The 21,937-nt window shown below is 41.8% G+C and overlaps 1 protein-coding gene across 1 annotated transcript in view; it reads left to right on the plus strand.

The window, feature by feature from the left end:
* FBXW8 (F-box and WD repeat domain containing 8) overlaps positions 1-21,937 on the plus strand; it is a 50,900-nt gene that overhangs the window by 27,261 nt on the left and 1,702 nt on the right. The window contains exons 6-9 of the mRNA XM_062589845.1: positions 4,514-4,710; positions 6,214-6,423; positions 16,495-16,622; positions 20,735-20,908. Of these exons, the coding sequence (XP_062445829.1) occupies positions 4,514-4,710; positions 6,214-6,423; positions 16,495-16,622; positions 20,735-20,908 (709 nt within the window). The remainder of the gene's footprint in view (positions 1-4,513; positions 4,711-6,213; positions 6,424-16,494; positions 16,623-20,734; positions 20,909-21,937) is intronic.

The raw sequence follows: 21,937 nt of genomic DNA on the forward strand, positions 1-21,937 counted from the left end.
GTGATATATTTGGAGCCCTCTTCTAAGTGCCACAACATGCCGCAAAATAGCGAGAGCAGGAAGTGGAGGCTTCCCTGAATAAAGGAGTCTTTGAAGAAAGCTACCTACCATGTGGCGCTGTATTTATTCATACTAGATATGGTGGAACTAGCACAGTATACTGAAGTTAAACTTCTGACTTACCTGTGCATCTGACTATAGATGCAAAACTCTTCTCTTTTCATTAAATAGTGAGTGTCTTCACGTCAGGATTGGGGAAGTCTGTCTCTTGGGTGATCAAGTTGGGAATGAAATACAGACTTTCTCATCCGTCTTTTTTCTGAATGGACTATGCAGGGATAATAACATTTAGAAATCTATATAGTAAGAGTTGTGGGGATAAAAGCCTAACAACATTTGCTCAACACCGAGGTGGTAATAGCAAGTATAGAGGCAGGACTGCTATGGTTGAGGTCTAGTCTCTTGTCGCTTAGTAAATTGAGTAGTGATTATACCCTCTGCGAGCTGGGAAGCGGCACTGCAGTGAAGACAAAAATGTGCGGGTTTGGTTAGTTGATAAACACCAAGCATCTGCTAAAGTTAGATTTGGTATGTGCTGATGGTCCCTCAAACTAGAAGTGATTTGGGGGGAAACTCAGAATTCAAGATAAGCTTTGAGACTTCAGGCTGGTGCTGTTTTCCACCTGTGTGTTTCATTAATTATTTGTATTTTGTAGAAGTATGATGTTACCTGAAAAATATAAGGAAGAAAATTAATGTTTTCAACTTGGAAGAAAAATACTTAGAGTGAGTTTTTTTTTATCCATTTAGCTTAAATCAAAATAGATCAGGAACATGACCTACAAACAGGAACAGTATCATAGAGATAATGTGAATTAGCAGATTCTGACCTTTCTGTGTGGTTGCTTAGGAGCTGAATTGAATGAATACAAAACCCCTGAGCAGGTACAGATTTCCTCCTGTAGCGTATGTGTATATATAAATCTGTTTTTGCAGTGTGTCTTTGTTTTTTTTATTTTTCTAGATACAAATTACCCTACACCTTCTGTAAGGCTGACAGTACAGCGGTACTTTTTCAAGGAGGAAAAGCTGACGTGATGGGTCGTTAGGGTCTGAATCTAGGAGCTTCTGCACTAAAACACAGACCTCCCTCCGCTTCGATGGAGGGTGGCTGACAGCAGGTAGCAGCAGTCAGCAGCCGTCCTCCGTTGTGGTTAGCTTTTAGAAGGAGCTGTGACATGCCAAGATAATATTTAGAAATGTGATTTTTTTTTTTTGCCTCTTCGTACAGCTTTTCCCTGTTGTAGGATTAGAGTATTTTATACAAAGGAGACACTTTGTTTTATGGCAGAAATGTTGCATTTTGCACCAGAGAGAGAATTCTGTGAGAACAGATGTAAAACGAGCTGCTTTTGTCGGATGTCTTTTGTGCTGTAAAGAAGGGAATATGTGAGACTGAAACTGTTGATACAGAACAGCTTCCAGTCACTCACCTTTGCTATAGAAAGAGTATATGAAAGACTCCGTTGATGCTTTCTAAAGCTGGACTGTTGTCAGATTCACAGGGCACTGGTAAGGCACAATAGACTTGTAGTTAAATGTTTTATCCAAATACCTTAATCATCATCTTGCACTTCAGGTTGTTTTTCTGAGCCAAGCTGAAATATAAGCAAGGTGTAGAGTCTGTGTCAATTTGAGGAGTTACTGTTAGTGTTCAACTGGAGTAATCAGAAAGGTGATGCAGATTTTGGCATATTATGAAAGTGTTACTTATAATTTCAATGAAATGACTTTCTAACACTTTTAAAACTCCAATATTCCCCCCCCAAAAAAGATACTGTATGCTTACAACCTTAGCTTCACCTTAGCAAAGATTTTTTTTTTGGGGGGGGGGAGGGGGGGAGGAATGAAGCATTAGCCACTGCTGGAGGCAGGAAGATAGCAGTGATCTCATCTGCACTGGTAAATCTTATGCCTATTATTTTTTTTTTTTTTTTATGTCGGCACACCAATAACTTTAACTGTAATGGTGGCCTTTCCTCTTTTTTCTTTCTCCCCCACCCCCCTTTGGCAATCTCATCAACATGATTGACTAGGGCAAAGGCTTGCACACTAATAAATACCTTGCACTGTTTCTGGAGTGAAGCACTCTTGTTCTTTGCATTCCTTTTGAAATCTCCTTTTCACTCCTTACGTCACACTCCTTCACTAAAAAGCCTTAACTTATGACTGTACAAGTCATTTATTCTTTTGATGTTATCTGAGATGTGCACCACGTTGTGCATCAAGTGTTGCATACGCTGTGTTTTCCTAATGGAAATTTTAGATGTTTTGGACAGACTTTGCTATTAAACATCTAGTAAAAAGGCAAAAAGGCATACCTGCCTTATACAGAGCATAATACTGCCTGACCCGTTCTCTACGTTTTGTTCTTTGCAGCATTTCAGATAAAATAGTAACAACGGGTTTTTTTTTTGCCCAAATTAGGAGAGCAGAGCTCTGAGTTTGCTGTCTCAGTTTGCTTGCGTGGTCTCGTATGACTTGGATTTTTTTTATTTTGTTTCGGTATTTTGCAGAACTTTAATACGCTCTGTAAAAAGAAAAAAAAATAATTGGTGAAATATTCATTGCAGAGGTGTACAGAAGACTTCATGGAGAGCAAATCAGCATCCCTTTTCCCTTCACAGAAGTGGCCTTTAACTGGGAGAACTATTCGGGGGGGGGGGGGAGGATGAAATTGGGGTCCTGCCCAGGGGACCTTAGCAGTGGTATCTTGTCTGATGAAAAATTTGATTCTGACATCACTGAAATTTCGATGACTGTGGGTTAAACCTGCCGTCGGACAAGCTGTACGAGGGGTCAGGCTTCGCCCGTTCCCTTCGTCCTGGTGTGGGGCCGTGGGTACGCCGGGACGGCCCGGCCGTGCCTCTGCTGAGCCTCCGCGCTGGGCAGGTTCATCTTCCAAGGAGATCATAGCCTGCGCTGTCATTTGTATTTATTAACTTGTTTGAAGCATGTGTGTGTGCTGTGGGCTACTGTTCTGTTTTTTGAAACCAGTTTAGCAGTTATTTACCTTTCAAGCAATTAACGTAATTACCATTATGCTAAGAAGTAATTTTGGGAAGTTCTGCTCTGAGCTCTTACGACTCCATCGGGACAGTTTTAGTCGGGGCTTATCTTTTTGATGGAAGCCTAATTGCAGATTTGGCTTTGTGTAAACAAACAGAGGCAGCTAATTGTTTAGGCAAATAGCAGATTAATTTAAATATGCATCCCTAATAAAACAAAAATGGTCCCCATTATGGCGCTCATTCCCATGGCGAGGAATATAAATATTCAATGGGAGTGCCATTAGACAGGGATCTTAAGGATTATCTGCATTATTTCACATGGGTAGCACTTTCCAGATACCAAATAATCTTTACAAAAGCAAACATAAATCAATTTAAACTCATTTAGATACCATTTTGCTATGTGCAGTTTCATTACTACACTCTTGCTTCGCCTCCTTTGGGACATCGGAGGAGTGTTTGCAAACTGGCATTGGTGCCCATCCGCAGCTGTCTGTCAGAGCTTTTATGTCTCCTTTTGAAGGAAGAGCTACCATTAATCATTTCATCATTAATGGCCATGCTAAAGTAGAAGGAAGGCTTCTGCAGCTCCAGTCCTGTCTGTCACGTTTGAAGATTGCTTCTCTGTTAATTCAGTGCAAAGGTGGCCCTGAAGTCTCCAGTGCTCTCTGGCCCGTCTGTTCTGCAATACGCTCCTGATTGCTCGATGTTACTCCTATTCAAATCTTTGGCTTAATGCATCATGCTTTTAAATAAACTATTGGTGGTCTGTGCAGGGAAAACCTGCTGATTTGTACTCTTATATTCTTTGGGGTTTGTGTTCTGTAGCTTTCCAAAAGCACTGAATTCTCTTCCTTTTTTTTTTTTTAATTTATTTTTATTTTTTAGAGCGTCCAGATTAGGTGTTTTGCTGTTGGTTGCAGAATGAGTGTTGAAAATGGCCTTGAAATCCCTAACCTGGTTGCTCTGTTTGCAGAGTTTTAGATTCTTCACTCTATGTGAAGAGTAAATTACATAAATTTGAATGTGGATTCTCTCTCCTTCTCTCTCTCGGAGGGGGGGGGAGGCTAAGTGAAGGCAAGTATATAGTAGAACAAGAACCTAAGTATCCATTTAAAGTCTAATCTTCCCCAAATGTGGAAAAGTAGGAGAAGTCAGACAGCCTTGCTCAAGGCAGATACCAACATTATCTGAAAGTCAAAAAGTAAGAATTGCAACAGAGCCTCTAATGCCAGAACCCATAATTTTGGAAAGTTCTGCCCTGACCTGATTATGTCCTGCTGTTTCCCAAACTTAAAGTTCTAGTTTCCTGCCCTAGACTCTTTTCTGTGTATTTACCCTTTTCAACAAAACGCTTACGTGATTACATTTTCAAAAATTTTTAAGGTTTTGTTAAATTCTGGGATAATGCCGAGCTATTTGCTTTGTGCTTTCGTACACAGGAACTGTTAGCGTTTGGAGTCTGATGGTGGGACGGGAGCCCATCCATCGTTACCAGCACAATCAGAGGATTCAGGCTTTGGCTCTTGGTTCGGAGGGTGCAGCGGTAGCGACGGCATCTGGCTTCGAGGTCAAAGTGGAAAGCCCTAATGACAAGGGATTCTGGCAAACTACGGAAACGTTTGAAATCCAGAAACTGGTGAGTCTCCAGGCTATGCACAACTTCATTCCATATGCTCCTCATTCCAGGAGCTTCTGATCTGCTAATTATTTTGATGTAGTTAAGGGAGAATCTTATAAAAATCTTACGGATGTGTTGCATGAACTAGACAACAGCGTTATCAGCTAGAGGCTGTGATTTAGCAGCAGGTTAATGGATTAGGCTTTCATCACTGGAGAGCAAGGGTGAAATAATGGCTTACACTACAAGTGAAAATGAATAGGAGTCCATATGGTGCAGGAGGTTGGCAGTTTTTAGATTTTTTTTTTTTTTTTGTCAACATCAAGTTGGTTCATTTTATAAATCAGTATTCTTGCATAGAATTGGAGCTAACACAGAAGATTTCATTCCAAATTAGCGTTATCTGACTAATTCTGAGTCAAGATATTGCAGATGAGCTAATAACTCATCTGATAACTTGTGAAGCTGTAACTAGTTGTGCAGCTTCTGTGAGTTGCACATTCTGTCGCTGAAGTTTTGAGACTGTTGCTCTCCCATGACGGGGCACTGACTTGTACAGCTAGTGGGTAAGAAGTTGTGATCTAAACCATTCCTGATGCATCCCTTCTTTGAAAGCTAACTCAATTTTGCAAAATGTAAAAATAACCAAAATCCCCAAGCAATTTTAACACATTTCCCACTAAAAATGTTAACAACATGCTCCCCATTGTAGTTAGATCTATTTTATTCTTGCATCTTGCTTACTGTGAAATGTAGATCACAGCACATGAAAGAAACACCCAAGATGCTGCTGTTTCTTCTAAAGCTGCATTAGAAACCAGGAGTGCTGTTAAGGGGTTTTCAGCCCTTTCCATAGTGAGACTATTAGACAGTGTCTTAACCATTTACTGAAATGAGAAGAGTAGGCCGTATCATTCTTACCTAGTAATATTTTTGTGATCCAGGATCCAGGAGCTGAAATTCAACGTGTCCTGGAGTCATGGCCTGACTTTTTTGGGGGAGGAAAAAGGGGTCAGGATATATGTAAATGAACAAGTTATTTTGGGGTAAGCTAGAGTGTAAATTTTCTGTGCATCAGCTATTCCTCAGTAGTTGCCCAAGTGTGCTATCCCTTTCCAGGGCACTGTATTCACCTTCTAACCATAGTATTTGTTTTATTTGTTTTGTGTGCGTTAGCCTTATGGCAGCCTCTTGCTTGTCCCCTGTTAAACTCTGTCTTTTACCTTTTTCTATAAAAATGAGTCCATTTAGTCTTCCCTTGATGTGACATTGAGGGTTTATTTTTGTAACTTACTCTGTTTCGTTTCCTAAATGGGCTCATTCTAAAGACCAAGAGCTTGGTTCCATCATGGGAGCTGAACTTGCAGATATGGAGAGCTAAAGTTGATATTCAATCTTTGTATAAATTTAGTTTGTAAGGGGGATGATTCAAGATAGCTGGTACCCGGTTTGTTCCGTTTGGCATATGATGATATAAAAGAATTTTTGGCTGTAATAACCATGAAAAGTCTACTCTTTTAGGTCAACTTCCTTAATCTGGTTCCAGATGTTACGGGGAGTCTGGTGGCAGTAGCAGCTGCAGAAGACGTGGTTTATCTCCTGAAATCAGAAGATCCTGGCAAAGTTCTCCATTCTGTTTATGGTCAGCCTGTCACATGTCTCGATGTGTCTGCTAATGAGGCAGCCTTTGGGGTCAAAAGTTTTGGCTGGTTATTGAATGAGCCCAACCAGGTATTTAATTTTTACTTATTTCTAAGATTTATATACCTTCACAGTTAACCGAGGGAAAAGACTTCGTGCTAGTAATCATTTTCTTCCCTGTCTTCTCTCCCATTTTTTTTTCTTGACAGTAAAAGGAATATTCCTTTTTAATGCAGTAATCTGATGTTTATATCAATTCTCTTCCAGTGAGCTGAAGCGAGGGCTCATTGTTTGGCCGACGGGGTTCATGGTAGATGTAGAGTATGCTCTTTTTCTTAGTGAGACCCAGCTGATTCAGCTCTGTGCTGCAGCAGTGGTCGAGGGAGAACTCATCTCGACACCTCCTTGTTCCCTCTCAAAAACCACCAAACCTAAAATACTGTCTGAGGAGGGCGTCCTGAGCAACCTGTCAGTTCTGTTCGTGCAGTGCTCAGGACTTCTTTTTTCACTTGGGTATTTGAACCAAGTTACTTTCCGCTCAGTGAGAATGGTATGACTGTTATGTTAAAGGAAGCTGAAGAGCGATCGTGGTTTTGAAGCCCTCTCTAACACTCTGCTCCTTTTATCAGCATTTCTCAGTATAGTAGATCAAAACCAGACTGGTTTTGCCATTCTGTTAAGACTCGTGGTTGAGGCATGCTTCTAGTGCAGCTCTTCTGGTTGCAGGAGATATTTGCTTGAGATTGCAGTCTCAAATAGTAACATAAATAATTGAATGTCTTTGGGGTGTAGAATCCTATCTGGGATCATGGTACTCTGTCTGGGGATTATTACTGTAAAGCTCTTGAAGGACTAAGCTTTTATTTGGATTCTCCAGAGTCTGGAGCATAGCACTCAAGTGAAAGCAAGGGCTAGGAATAAGCATCGAATATGGGATTAGTCTGGATTAGTAATGTAAATATTTATTGCCTAATTTCAACTTTTTTTTTGGTCAGTAAAAATTCACTGTCTCATCTGTTTGTGTTTTGTTTTGTTTTTAGACTATTTCCAAGAGTTTGCAAACTGACTCAATAGTTTGCATGAATTGACATTTGATTCTTTAGTTACAGAGTTGAATTTCAGCAAATAAATTGCATATAATCATATAAAATTTGTACCTGTAAACTTACGTACTTTGCACCTGGCAGCACAGAAAATGAAAGCTGGAAAAAAACTGTTTAAGCAGGAGTGGTCAGCCTGCCGCTGTAGGCGATTTATGCAGCCAGCAGCTGCTTCCCCAAAGTCTTTGGGACTAAGCAAGTAGCTCTTAAGTGCAGCGATTCAGTCCGTGATCCCCCACCGGGTCTGCGGGGTGCTTTGGAAAGAGGGTGGCTAAGAGCGAGTTGCCTGATTTTCCGCGGTGGGGCTGGGCCTGGGCCGCGGACCCCCCGGTACGGTACGCGGGCTCGGAAAATCCCGCCAGCCCTGCCTCGCAGGCACAGCGCGGCCGCGCTGTACGCGGGCGGTAAAGCCAGGGAGGAGTTCCCGGTGGCCCCGAGAAGAGTTTCCAGTCCTTTCCCGTATCATGCCTAATTTTTCTGTTCCCTGATTTCGTTCTGTTGTTTGTGATTATACTTCAGGCTGTCAGGAAGGTGGAAAGGAGAGCGCAGCACGAAGCAGGAGGAAGCAGAGAGGGAGCAACCCCGTGAAAGGAGCTGGCATCTGTAGTGTAAAGATGCTGTATTCTCTGGCAACGGGAAAGCTTTATTTAGGGCTAACCCTGCGTTAGGAATAAATCTGTCCAGCTGCATCTAATTTCCCCTTAAAATTCATGTTCACTAGGGAGATGCCGAGGCCACCGTAAATACCTCTGGGGGCGAGAGATGCTGTGAGGCCACGCTGTCTTTATTAATTCCTTTGCTGTCCTAATCCAATTCTTTTTCCCCACAGAGGTGGGAGGTTAGAAGGTAAAATTGCCTCATTCAGGAGCATTACAGCGACGATCACTTTTGTGCCTCGTAAAGGAGTAGAGAAATCTGCCTAGACCCCCCGAGCATCGCTCTGCAAAGCCGGACGTATTTCCTAATTTAGCTCTGAAGTATTTGGTGTTTGACGGCAGATTGTATTAAGCAGTGCATCAGCGCGCATCCTAATCAGGGAGATGTGACTGAAGCAGCCCAGACGGCTGCGGCGTGTTTGACAAGGACGCTTGCTTGGCATTGCCGCACCGGCTGACATCACGCCGGAAATTAATTACTAATGTCTATTATGATAATTATTCTCGCACAGGCGTGAAGGGACTCCGCATTGGTTGATTATGCTGGTCACAAGTTGACAATCTGTCTTTAGGGGAGCTTTGGATCGAAGAAACGCAGAGAATCCCAGCCCCGTTCCGTCTGCCGGCGGCCGGGTTGTTCTAGGATAAAAGCTGTATTTCTTCTAGCTCATGGGTTTTGGTATCTGCCCCTCGAGTTTTCTTTTTTTTTTTTTTTTTTTTTTCTTCTTTTTTTTAGCATAAGTTTACACCCTTAATGTTACTGACTTAATCACTGTCTGTTTTTAACCTAATATGACAGCAGTGTAGAGATCTGAGACATAAATTTTGTAGGGATTTTAATGGCAATGTACTGAACGGAGGAGAAAAAACATCAAATCCATGGCATAGACTTGCTTCTTCTGAGGTTACAGGCATCCATGCAGGAAGGTGGAGAGGATATAAATGCTTCAGCCGTGGGGAGTTCTGCTTTTGCTGTATTAAGCATCAGACAACCCAAGTATGAGATGCACTTTCTTGAAAGTTAATCCTCATTTGTTTGGTGCTCCTAGAACACTTTGTTTTCTGTTAAGCTAACAGGAATTTCTTTAGCAAGGGTTATTTCAGCAGTATTAACTCAATGTGGAATGTACTGTTCTCCTTAAATACTGTACTCTTGAAATACCCAGCCCCGTGTCCCACCTTGGGTTGTATGTAAGTAATAATATAGATCAGATAACAAACCACAGGCAAAACCCTCATTACAGCTTTTTCTTTCAACCGCGAGTGATGCTCGTGACATCCAGTGGACGTGCCTTGGAGGACAACGTCTAGTAGGTAACAGCCAACCCGTCTCATGCAGCTTGGGGACCAATGATTGAGACTCTGCAGCAGTATCAGTCATTGGTGTTCACGTGCTTGAATTTTGTTTATGAGCATTATATGTGAAATTATTTTCTGATGCAACTCTACAGGCAGCCACAAATTTAAATGAGAGCTGGCTGTGGTCCTCATCACGTCAGGGGATAAACTACTTAATATGCTCAACAGTTAGTGATGATAGAAGCTAATCAACATGGGAGGATTTTGTTTTTTCCACCAAAGAAATTCCTCATAGTAGTCATGGAAGAGAATTTTATTTTAATTCATGTAACTTGTGTTGCATGCAGGATCTGTGACTCAGATAGTATGATTATAAGGCGCATTTCAGAATGTGTCTTTATTTTTTGCTCCTTTATGCACAAACAAAGGCATTGTTTCCAAAGAGGAGGATGGAGAAGAAAGAAGTAGAAGGAAAACAGTGATGGTTTTAGATATTCCATCCTAGAGAGACTTAGAAACGGAAGGGTAGATACATTCAGAGCAGGCGCCTTGGGGATTTTTTGTTATGCTGTCCCTCTTTTGTCTGTTTTGAGCTGATGGTTGGTTTGTACCGGCTGAATGATGTTCGACATACTTGTCTCCCCCTCGTCAGTGCTGCCTTGTTTTTTGACTACTGCATTTAACATTTCTGCAAGGTTCTTTGCCTAGTTGCTAACACAAGTGTATCAGTAGAATTAGCCACTTGAAATACATGTTATGAACTGATTTTAATTGGAGAAAAAAAAACTTTTAAAATAATCCTTTAAAGTGAATCTGATCCTTTAGAGTTGTTGGATGATGTTTTTAGGTCACAAATGTATTATGTAACCCTCACACCTTTCTTGCACCTTATTTTAACCAAAATCCATTCCTTTCAGTACCAGTTAGCCGGTACTGTCTCTTCTGGTGTCATGTCTCAGTTGCTATGGAGTTCTGAAGACTTACATTTTTTGTCTTTTTCAATTAAAAAAGATACGTTTATCAATATTATTAACCACCGTGAACCTTGTAAAATGGTCTAATTTTCACTGGCTACGTATCAGTAATAAATTGGTCTTTATGAACTCCTGTTTTCATACCAGTAGGAAGGCATGTCTTTCTGGTGACTGAATCTGAATATGGGGGATTTGCCCAAATGTTTCCATTCTAGGGGCTGTAGAACTGTAGAGGGTTAGCAGATCTTTGAAGGTGGAAGGTATTTTACGTAGCTTTTTCTTTACAAAGTGTTTACTATTGGTTCCAGTGTAGGAGAGAAGGAACTCTTTCTGTGGATCTGAACTGTGTAACTTTTTGTAAGTCAGATGTTGCAAGAAATGCGTTCTTTTTCAGAAAGATTTGGAGTTTTCCTTACACCTGTTTTTGTGCAGTATAACAATTAATCTTTATCTTTCTGAAAAATAAGAGAATCTACCTTCTTGATTTTTCCTTATTTGTAATTACCCTATATCATTTTTGCAAGTTAAAAAAAAAAAAAAAAAAAAGAAATGCGCCTTATGCATTGGCTAATGTTAATGACATTTTGCATTTTTTTTCTTTCTGCATTGATGTGCATAGTCCAAAACTGGCACAACTACTTAGGCAAGTATCTCAGGTTTTAAAAATGTAGCAGCTAGGATGTGCCATGAATATTCAAGGTGATTTTCCGCAAAACTTGAGAATTCATTCTGTCTTTTAACAACCAACTTGCCTTCTTTCTAACCTGCCCTGTCCTTAGCTGAGGGGAAAGTGTGTTTTGCGGCTGGGATTTGTTTTTTAGCAAGTGGATGGGTCAGCGAGCAAACATCGTATCCTTTCGTCTCTGGATACCTGAACTCTTACATCAGTCTTCAGCCACGAGTTAAATGAGTCCAGTGACCTCCTTCCAGGTCCTAGCAGACATCTGTCCACATCACAAAACCGTCGTGCTTGGCACCGTCCGGGCTGTTGGCAGTTGGGGCTCAGGACGTGTCCAGTGCTGGAACAGCAGGGGTTGCAGGTGCGTTGGCAAAGCTGCGCCGCCGGAGCTTGCCTGCCTGCGCAGTGCTTGGCTCTGCTTCTTGTACCAGCTTGGAGTCTTCCTTTTTGACTCCGGTCGAATGCAAACTTAAAAGGAAAAGCTAACGATGCTTGCCGTTAGCTTTGTATATAACTTTTATGGCAGGTTTCTGGAGGAATAGGTTGGGTGTATGGCTGGCTTTTGAACTGCCAGATTTGCAGCAGGCTGTTTAGGCACTCTTGATATTTTTGCAGTTCTCCGAGTAGGTTTTTAAGCGTGCTTAAGGTCGCTTAGTGCGGCTCAGCGTTCGTGAAATGAAGTTCTTGTTTGCCAGTATAAAGTCACCTTTAGGATGGCATGAAAGTCAATTTTCCACATGCTCAGAGAAGCGGTTGTGTTACCAGCTTCGCACAAAGACTTGTATCTGGCAAGAACTTGCAAAATAGTCTCTCTGGCTGATTGTCAAAAATTACATCATATTGGAGTAAACTGCTTTTAAATCAAACATCCATTATTCATGTATATTAACTGCTTTTTTTTCTTTACTGGCCGTTTTGTGTATGATTTACTCTTTTTTTTTTTCTTGCTCTCTGATTGTCTGTCCAGTCTCCCTTGTCTGCTCTTTTTAAATCTTAGCTCATCCTTAAATTTATGGAGCCAGAACACTTATCTCTGTGTACAAGTATCAATATGCTGACCTTGCATTTGTTAATAGTCAAAAAAAATTTTTTTTTGTTCCAGTATTATGTGCCATATTTACAGTAGGCAATTCAATACATTTGCACAGGGAAACTGTGCCCCTGAGGCTAGTAAACTTTGAAAATATTTTTCCACATCCCTTTAGAAATAAAATTTAAACTTGCAGCAGTGTGTACCATATGTTGTACTTAATTTGATGACTTCTGCTGCAAACGCACATGAAATAGCCTTATCGCTTTTGTAGGTGCGGTTGGAATTGGATGGTTTTGACCTGGTTAAAGCCCAGCTCCCTTTTTGTTCATGGTGGGCTTGCAATTTCATGACCCCTTCTTTTGTTGGCAGTATTGGTGTGTATTCAGGCAGTGTTTTCTCTCTTTGGCAAAGGGATGGGCAGAAGGAAAGGGAGAGTAACGTCATTTGTAAATAAAATGCAAATCCTGATCCCAGTCTTGTTGTTTGTTCCTCTGCATCTTTGGGCAAGTTGGATTTTTTTTTTCTTTTTTCTATCTCGATCCTCTGCTTACCTATCTGTAAAATGACAGACCCCCCTATACTAGATGATTCTTTCTGGGTAAGTGGTTTTTGAAGGTATCCTGTGTGTTATTCAGTAAGGAGAAGAATGTAGGTTTTGAAAGCATGATTTAACTATATTTTTGCTAATCTTTATGATACTCTGTTTCATCTAAATAAGAATTGCATATACTATGTATGAAGACTGCCTCACCCAATTCTGAAAGATAGAGTTATTTTGGGTTTTTTTGTTTTTTATTTTACTTTCTTTTACTAGCAGTAAGTTGTGGTATCTTAAGAAGCAAAAATGTAGTTGCAGAGGGAAACTACTTATTTCACAAAGCAGTTGTCTCTGCCGGCTTGCAGCCAGGACAGTGGGTTGAACACCCCTGCTCTTGTGGAAAGCACCACAGGCTCTTTGATAACAAGTGCCTGGGGATTTGTTCTTTTAATGTTCCATCCAAAAAAGACATCTCCGACAATGCAGTATCCCTGAACACCTGCTGGGGCTTTGGATGTGCATGGAAGAGTTCCATCAACAGCATTTCCTTAGGTCCTTGGAAGAGTCTCAGCCAAAGCGCATAGACCATGCTTGACCTCACTTAGCTGTAAGATCCAGCAAAGCTCACAGCTTAGCTACTCTGGCTCCAGAAACTCTAATGCTTTATCCATTCATTTGAACCTCTTTCTTGAGTTCTGGGATAGCATTTTAGAAGCATTCCTGGTACCAGCTGATGTGAAGCTTTCTAAAGTATAGCAAGTTTTCCTTTCTCCCTCTCCTTACTCTGTCTGAGAACGGTGGCCACAAGTTGAGACTTGCCCAATTCCTGCAGTAAAGGAGGAAATTAGTCTAATGCACTACCTTAACAAAAGGGAGAGTACGAGCATGAATAATTAATATCGCTAGTCTGTGGCAATCGGATAAAATGAAGTCCCATTTGCTCAGCCTTATTAAAAGAGAGAGAGAGCGAGGGAGGGATAGTAAAGGTCGTTAAGGGACTTGTAACATGGAAAAAATCGCCTCTGAGATGGATAATGTGTTTTCTAATCTCTGCGGTCTTTAACTAAACATAATGGTAAAGGTACTCTGACTATTTCTGGCTTGTTGAATTATTAAGCATTCTGGGAGATTGCTTGGCTCCTATCCAATAACTTAGACTTTTTCATTTGAACAACATTAGTAGGTAACACTTTATTTTGTGCGTTAGATCGTGATATGTCTGCCCGGAGTATTTAATGCTTTTCCTCCCCGGTGCCCCCGGATTTCCACTGGGGGAAGGGATGCTCGTTAGTGTGTTATCCCAGGGTACTTTATTTCACACCCAAGCGCTTTGGGTTCACTTGCCTTCGGTTCTGCACCTATTAGGTCACTGGTCTTGGGTGTCCATTATAGGATTATAAATGTCTTTAAAAGGGTAATCCCTTTGCAGGGTGCATTATAGGATTATAAACCTCCTAAAGATCTTATGCTTTATCTGCCCTTTAACATACAGGCCCTTATTTCAAGTCCCTCCTGACCAGGTATTTTCATGCTTTCTCCTTGGCCTTTATAAAGAAAATCCTTGTTGCCATGGGATATTACAGAAGAGCTCATCAGAAGCACTCTAGCAGCTTCAAAGTTGTCATGAGCATGCTTTTAAAAACTGTCTTCAAGAAATTATTATTCAAACCTAAAAATGCGTTCTGTCGGAGTTTCTTTTGTTTCTTCGCTTATCAGTTTGTCAGAATGAGGTTTTGAAATTCATTTTCAGACCATAAAATTGCTCAAGATAGAAGCTGAATTCAAAGGTAGGTAAAACCTGAATACTAAAAAGTGCAAACAGCACCTTCCTCCCAAATGATTGGCTAGAAATACACAGCAGCACCATAAAAAACTAGAAGAAAAACCTTAGTGTGGAGACTGATGTTAAAAGAGAAGGAAGTGGAGGGGGTAAGAGAGTGATAAGAAGGAAAAAAAATTTTCTTTGAGTTTTATGGACCTGAATCTGTATTTTTTACAGGTTCTCTTTCTTACAGATGCAAAGGAGAAACGAATCATTTTTGAGCTGGTGCTACCTACTTGTAAGAATTGCTCCAGGTCTAAGGTTGCAAACAAGCAAATATGTAGTATTTGCTCAGATTTAAAAGGGGGAATCTTTAAGTGCTATGTAGAAGCAATCTTTCATGATAGTCTTTCATGGTCATGACTGAGTTTTTGAATACATATCCTATGTTTATAGGATAGATGAGAGCTTTGATCATTAGATAAATTAATAGTTTATGGATGCTCCTTATAAAATATTAGCCCCAGAGGACTCTCCCGACACAGCGTTAGGCCCTCTCTCCTCTCCAGAGTTTTAATGCTGTGCTGGGAAGGGCTGGTCGAAAATCTCAAATTGGGAGTTGGCATCCGTTGCTGTTGACCCAACCATTTTATCATTCACGAGCTGAGTTCAGCAGAGTTTAGTGACTTTATCTTTTACTCAAAACTTTCAAGAGAAAGATTTGGTTGTGAGGCCCAGGCCTTAGTTTCCTGTGCGCTAAAGGCTCTGAGAAGTACCTTTGCTAAAATATCATCATCTCCAGTTTCTGTTAGAGAGCTGTTGGAAGCCATGCTTTATTTCAGAAAAGGCTGCGTATTAGTCTTTACAGCTAAAATTTTGAATCCATTTGTAGTTACTTCTTTATAGATATAGAAGTTCAGATCTTATTTATTTATTTATTTATTTAATTAGTTTTTAGCTATTTTATGTCCTAAGTGTACAAAGGTAGAGTCTCTCTTGCTTTACAGAGCTTAGGAGAAACTACTTTGATCTTAGGAATGAAAAATCACACTCTAAAAATTGCTCTTTGAGGCACGGAACTTGAACAGCAGTATAATGCAAGGCAGCACAGATAACGTCAAAAAGGCAAGACCCGGAAAGGGAACCCGTTAGGAGAGTTATAAATATTACAAGCAACTGAGGAAAGTGGGTATGAATGTACTAACTGTGGTTAGATAGTTGATGAAATGCCTGAATAAAACCATGTTGCCTTTTAGCTGGGAGAAATGGCAGGTGGAGGAAACCTGCAGAGTCTCTGCACTTTCTTGCAGTATTTCTAGGGATTTTTAAGGGATTAAAGGTTTAAACTTTTGTTGCCTAGAGGCACCCATCACAAAAACCATCTGCTCCTGCTCTCCTAATTCAGCCTTTCTGATGCTTATTAAAATTGCACAGCTAGAAAGCAAAAGGCCGGACGGCATTGCCACTCAAAGGAGAGGAGGGTGAGCAGGAGGGAAATAACTTGCATCTTTCTTCTAGCATTTAGTGTAAAGATCTTCAGTGTTGCTTGAAATCGGTGTTTTTATTCCTTTCCCTAAAAAGAACGGTGATTTCAGGTGTGATGCGCCTCTTAGCGTGTTGTCGCAGAACCTTTGCGCGGCGCCTGGCAGCGCTGAGTCGGGGTTCAGTTCTGCTCTCATCTTTTTTGCTGTGTTTTATTGAATCCTCCTTGCACAGCCCACGTGTCTGAACTTTCCAAATGTTGATTCTGTTTACTTTTACTGTTATTTCAAATGTTACAGTTAATAAAGCGATTTGCTTTTCCCTGTAAACCCTGAAGAATTGATCTCAATAAAATCTGTATGGCTTGCTTTGGCTGCCCGAGACCTGTGCCTGTCTGATACTGGTTGCCGAGAGCTTTGCAGCCCTTGTTCTTGCAGGATTCCCCTGTGCCATTGTATTTTCATATTTCTGAGCCTATGATATTGCTATCTCAGTAGGGATATCTTGGTTCCATAGTAGAATACTGAGAAACAAGGCCTGCAAGCCGTCTCGGTCATGATAATAACTCGGCTCTGCTTCGTACATCTAACTCTTGCGCCCATGCTAAATTTTCCTGGTGTTTGTTCTCTTTCTGCCAGATTCTTCTTTACAATCTGGAAACAAGCCAGTGTCTAAAGAAGCTGGGCAACTCATTGGGTGACTTTACGTGTGTCAATCTCCAGGACAGTCCTCCAAACATGCTCGTTACAGGCAATAAGGACAGAAGGTGGGTACTATCAAGAGCAGTAACCCATCTCAAATTAGCTTACTTCCTGTCCTGCTGTCCTACATCTGGACCTGCTAGAATTTGTTTCTCCTCTAATGTTTCAAACGCAGCCTGCGTGAACTTCAGGAACAAAATATTAGGTAATAGTTGGATGTGGCTGCCAGTTTGCTTTGTTTCAGAGAGCTCCATGGGAAGACTTTCCTTTTAAGCCATTTGGTGGACGCAGTTGGTGTACGGCCCAGCGAGACCACTTGGAATGTCTTCCACTTCCCCACCACCACCCGCAAAATTAGTTTGGCATTTAAAAGCTCACTTTCTGATATTAAAAAAATAACCTAAGGGATGAATCATGTAGGATGAGATGGGTCCGTCTGCCAAATGATGTCAAGAGTGTATTTCGGAACACTGTGATGTCCCTCAGGTGACAAAAAAAAGAGAGACTTTCATATGAACAGATTCCAGCTTCTATTTAGCTGATTAGCAGCTTTCTCTTTAACTCCTTGGCTTGGGGAGTAGGATTTTCCCTGCACGATATCTGGTGCCAGGAATGGACGCGCTGGGAACAGTCAGTGCAGAAGGATTAAAGTGCTTAAAAAGACCCTTTGAGTCCAATTTTTAGGTTTTCTCTTTTTGGCTAGTTATTTGCAGCGTCTGATCCAGTGCACCAAAGGAGATGTGGAATGGCGAGGAGCCAGCCTCTAATGGCTCCCTGTTCCTTCCATCCTCCTCCCTGCACTGGGCATCGGGCTGCAGGTGGTGGTCTGGTATGGTGGTGGGTATCAGCTTGTAAGGCGGATACCTTCCTTTGCCAAATCCCAGACCTCTGTCCCGCCAGTGCAGCAGCTTGCAAAAATGATTATTTTGTCAAACAGCTTTTTTTTTTTTTTTTTTTTTTTTCCCTTCTCGGAGAGTAGGCGCTGCAAGCAAACCTCACGCTTTCCTCAGCAAAGAAGCTAAAAGGAAATATCATGCAAATATCAATTGCATGAATACACGCAACTGAATCTTTGAGAGGTTTTTTTTCCCATAATCACAGAAAACAGATTTTCTGAAACACCCCAGTAAAACTCCCTTGCCTAATGATGGAAGAGAACATTAAGTTGATATCCCTTAAGTGAGATGAAATTTACTCCTTTCATACTAGAATAAATGTCTATGCCCTTTCCCGTCAGATTTTCAGCTCAAGAATTGACTGAGTTCAGGGGCTGTCTCACTGAAATCACAGGAAGGTGGGAATCAGTAGTTGAGCAGATAAGCGTGGGATCTGGGAGACAAGACCAGGTGTAGCTCAGAGGTCGGTTCCTCAGGTGCTGCTGCACTAAGGGTGTTGATAGGTGCTGGGCATCCCCAGGGGAGGAGTGACTTGAACCGCAGTAGCTCTGGTGTGGAGCAAATACTCTAAATGGGGACCTTTGCCATGTGAATTCAAGCTGCTTATGGCCAGTGGGAAAACATATTGTTGGAATTAAATGAAGCATTTTCAAAACCTTGCCGATAGGTGCTATGCTTTTATTCAATGCCATGTTTTTGAAAAGCGAAACAAACTGCCCCATTTGAAGTGAAGTGGTTTTGTTAAGATTTGTAAAATCTGTGGTTTCAAACCAAAAATACTCCTGAAACATTGGCAATATATTTCATTACTTACCTGTGCTTCACACTTGTAAGAGAGCCAAAACAGGGAACATATGCTGATGCACTGCATGATACGAGGCAAGTTCAGTGTATACCATTGCTGGAAAGCGTGGATGGAAAAAGTGTCTTCTGCCTTCCTCTAAGCTTCTAGAGCAGTCTAACACGAGAGTCGAAGTCTGGTCACAAGGAAATCTTCCTTAGGGTTCCCTTGAACTGGGATGAAGCTGATGTGCTCCCACTGAGCCCAGCTGTTGAGGCTGGGCCATGCCAGGTCTGCATTAGAGCATCGCATTTGATTTGCAAAATGCTCCTTTTTTCTTTTCTTTTTTTTTTCTTTTTTAAAAAGCACATCTGAACAACTCAAGTGTGCTCTGATTTTTCCAAGGGTGTGCCAGAATGGACACCTGCCTGAAACCTGGGCCCTTGCTAATGAGATAAGCAGGACACAAGCAGATCTTCGCTTCCAGCTGTGCTTCCCAAGCAGAAGAAGCTTTGATTGTCATACAGAGCACACGCGGCAAGACAGGGAGAGCGCGAACCCGTCCAAATACCCCATCCCTACCCAAAGCGCAGCTCTAATGCGTAGCCAGAGCTTCTCCCAGCTGGAGTTGGAGGAAGCAAGAGGTTCTTTTCCCCATCAGCAACAGTCCTGACGAGGTTTTCTGAAGGGTTACCGGGGAGCCACGCAAAGCGCGCTCCGCTCTCTGTTCCAGCATGTTTTTCAGCATGTCAGATGGATGTTGCTCTGCTGGAGTTTTGGACTGTTCTGCTGCCTTTTATTTCAGTTGCTGAAATGTCTTATTGTAAAATTGTGTGATGCAATCTTTATTCGAGAAAGGAAGCGGAAAGACTTTGCAGTGCTATTAGGATCATAGCAGGGTATTGAATGAAATACAGTTAATGCGTTGGAACAAGTATGCTTTGGGCGTTTTGGGGGTTAATGTGTACCTAATGGTTTCTTTCTTTCTTTCTTTCTTTCTTTTTCTTTTTTTTTTAATAGCCATCAGCCGGGGGCGGCTCTCTCTGGCTTCTTTTCAACTCTGAGATCAGTATTTCCTCTTTACTACTGCTTTCACTCACTATATATATTTTTTTTATTCTCTCATGTACTTTGCTTTATCTCTTAATCTTGACGTACAAGGATCAAAACCCATCCTCCTTTATGTTATGCACTGGATTTAAAACTTTACATTAGCTTTCTCATAGAGATCTACGACTATAAATCTATTAAGAGTTCTGTACTTAAGTGAAGTAACTGATTTGGTGTCAGGTAACCTCTTTTCCTTCACAGACCCACGAGTTTCTGCTGTCTGTTGCTATAAATAAGGAAAAAGAAAACCCATAACTCAGTTACTCTTCTTGGAATGATACTTCTTGCGATTACCAGAGAGATCAGAACTTTTATAAATTTATAGATAAAATAGAAGTTAAAACTGCAGTCTGGTAGAAACTTTGCTCTCCTTCTCCATGGTTGTATTAGTTATACAGAGAAAGGAATGTCTGGTAGAAAAGGGAAGAAATCTTTTGTGCTAATTTTCTCTTTCTGTATATTCTGGGTGGTCAATGATTTCTGAAAATCAGATGTGTCTAAAAGGAGCCTGAAGTCACCGGTTCCATTACTGAAATCTTTTCAGAAGCGGTGCTGGGTGCTTGTGGATAACTCTGTTTCGGTGTTGCTGATTAACTGATTATGTATATGTTATTATGTATATGCTGATTATGTATAAACCTATGGTTCCCTTGGTGGTTCTTTAGAATTGCCGCGCATTTAGTCCTTCCTTTGATCTTCGTAATAATATTATCCCTAGGCCGTAATGGGCAGGGCTCACGTACTGAGGGGAAGGATGTTTTATCAGCGTGCCAGTGCGTAGTTCTCTCTGACTCTCTGTAGCAGCTTGCGTGGCAGGGACAGAGGAGTTTTCTGGACGTTTCACTTGGTATTCCTATCACCTGGGACTTGCAAAGAGACAGCAAGATCCTACATGATGGGTGAAGTGTCCGTCAAGAGATCGCAGAACCGATGGCAGGTGTCGGAGTGAAAATGCCGACGGCACGCCGAAGCGTCGGGAGCCGCGACTGCGCGAGTCGGGGTTAGGCAAGGATCTGGGCGAGCAGGCAACGCTGAAATGAGCTCCTCGCCTCTGCGGTGTTTCAGTGTTTCAAACAGTGTGCGGTATTTCAAATTGTTGCTGTGTCTGTGTTGTTTTTTTTCCCTGGAGAAGACTGGGTGGATCACTGGCTCTTTTGTCTCGGTGGAAATACACTGAGTGTCTCAAGTGGGAAAAGAGAGTATTAAGCATCTGTGTTCAGCCATCAGATTAAACTGCTGGGTGGGAATATGGGACTTCTGCTATCCCAGGAGAGCAGCAGAGCTGTCCCAGGCATGTTTCCCTAACCCAGGGAGTACTCGCGCTCTCCGGCTCCGCAGGCTGCACGGCCGCAGCTCCTTTCACCCCTGTTCTTAACTCTCTTTCGTTTAGGGTCAGGGTGTACGATCTCCGCCAAAGCGAATCCCTGTGCTCCCTCTACAGCCACCACTTGGGAGTGTCTGCAGTGCAGATGGATGACTGGAAGGTCGTGAGCGGCGGAGAGGAGGGCTTGGTCTGTGTGTGGGATCAGCGGATGGGCACCAAACTCTGGGAAATGCACGCCAGGTAATTTTGGTTGCTTTCAGGGTCTTACTGCAAGGGTATTTATTGGATGCAGCACACAGGAGGAACAGCAGCAGCAGCGAGCGAAGCCAGATGGGTGTTTAAACTCAGGGATGCTGACACCGCAATAACGGTTCATACTGAAAGCACAAGCAGAGCTGAGGAGCCTAAAACTGACAGAAGACTAAGTTGCTACAGCCAAATTATGATTTCCTGACCAAGGAGAAATTTCCAAGGAGTTATCCTTGTCTGAATGAAGATCTCGAGGATTTAGCCCTTAGTAAGCCTGAGTGATACCTTATTTTTAATAAAAGAAAAAAAAATCAGGATTTATCTGTCCATTTTAGAAATGTTTGCCAAAGAGGAGGTAGATGAGGTATTTACAGCCTCAGGAGTTAAAACTGGAGTTGTCACTGATTAATAGCAGATAGCTCCTTTGCTTATGGCCCTGTGAATTGTAAAGTGTATCATGATGCAGCTGATGGATTAAGGATTAATTGCATTGATTAGCTCCTGGAGTAACACTAAAAAGCGTGCCAAGGAGGGTGAGCACTACAGATCTGCTGAGCTTTCGGGGTAGAGGAAGAAGTACTAAAAGTGAGGCTATTAGATCAAATATTTAAAATATTTGTTTAAGCTGGGCAGGAATGAAAGGATCACTCCAGTGAGTAGTCGAAAAGGCTTTCTTAGAGAGAAAAACTGTGTGAGAGTTGTTATCCGTGCCTGTAATCCAGTGTCATGTATGGAAAGGAAGAGCAGAAGCAAGGGAGGTGGTAGGAGACATGTTAGGATCATGGAGATGCACCTTTTTAGTCTGAGAAGATAAGAGACTTCTACTTGACAGTAAAGACCAGGGTTCTGGGGTTTTTCATCAGCCTCGCGAGGCTGCCAAGTGTCTGAAATATTCTCTGGCTTCCACATGCGTTCTGGTAATAGTCCACTAGATGGTGATAAAAACTGTGTTTATCTATTTCAGATATGAGGAGAGGAGCCAAAGGTAAAATTTCTGAGACTCTAGCCATAGACAGAGTG

Source organism: Rhea pennata, chromosome 17, assembly GCF_028389875.1.
Source record: "Rhea pennata isolate bPtePen1 chromosome 17, bPtePen1.pri, whole genome shotgun sequence".
NCBI classification, from domain to species: domain Eukaryota; kingdom Metazoa; phylum Chordata; class Aves; order Rheiformes; family Rheidae; genus Rhea; species Rhea pennata.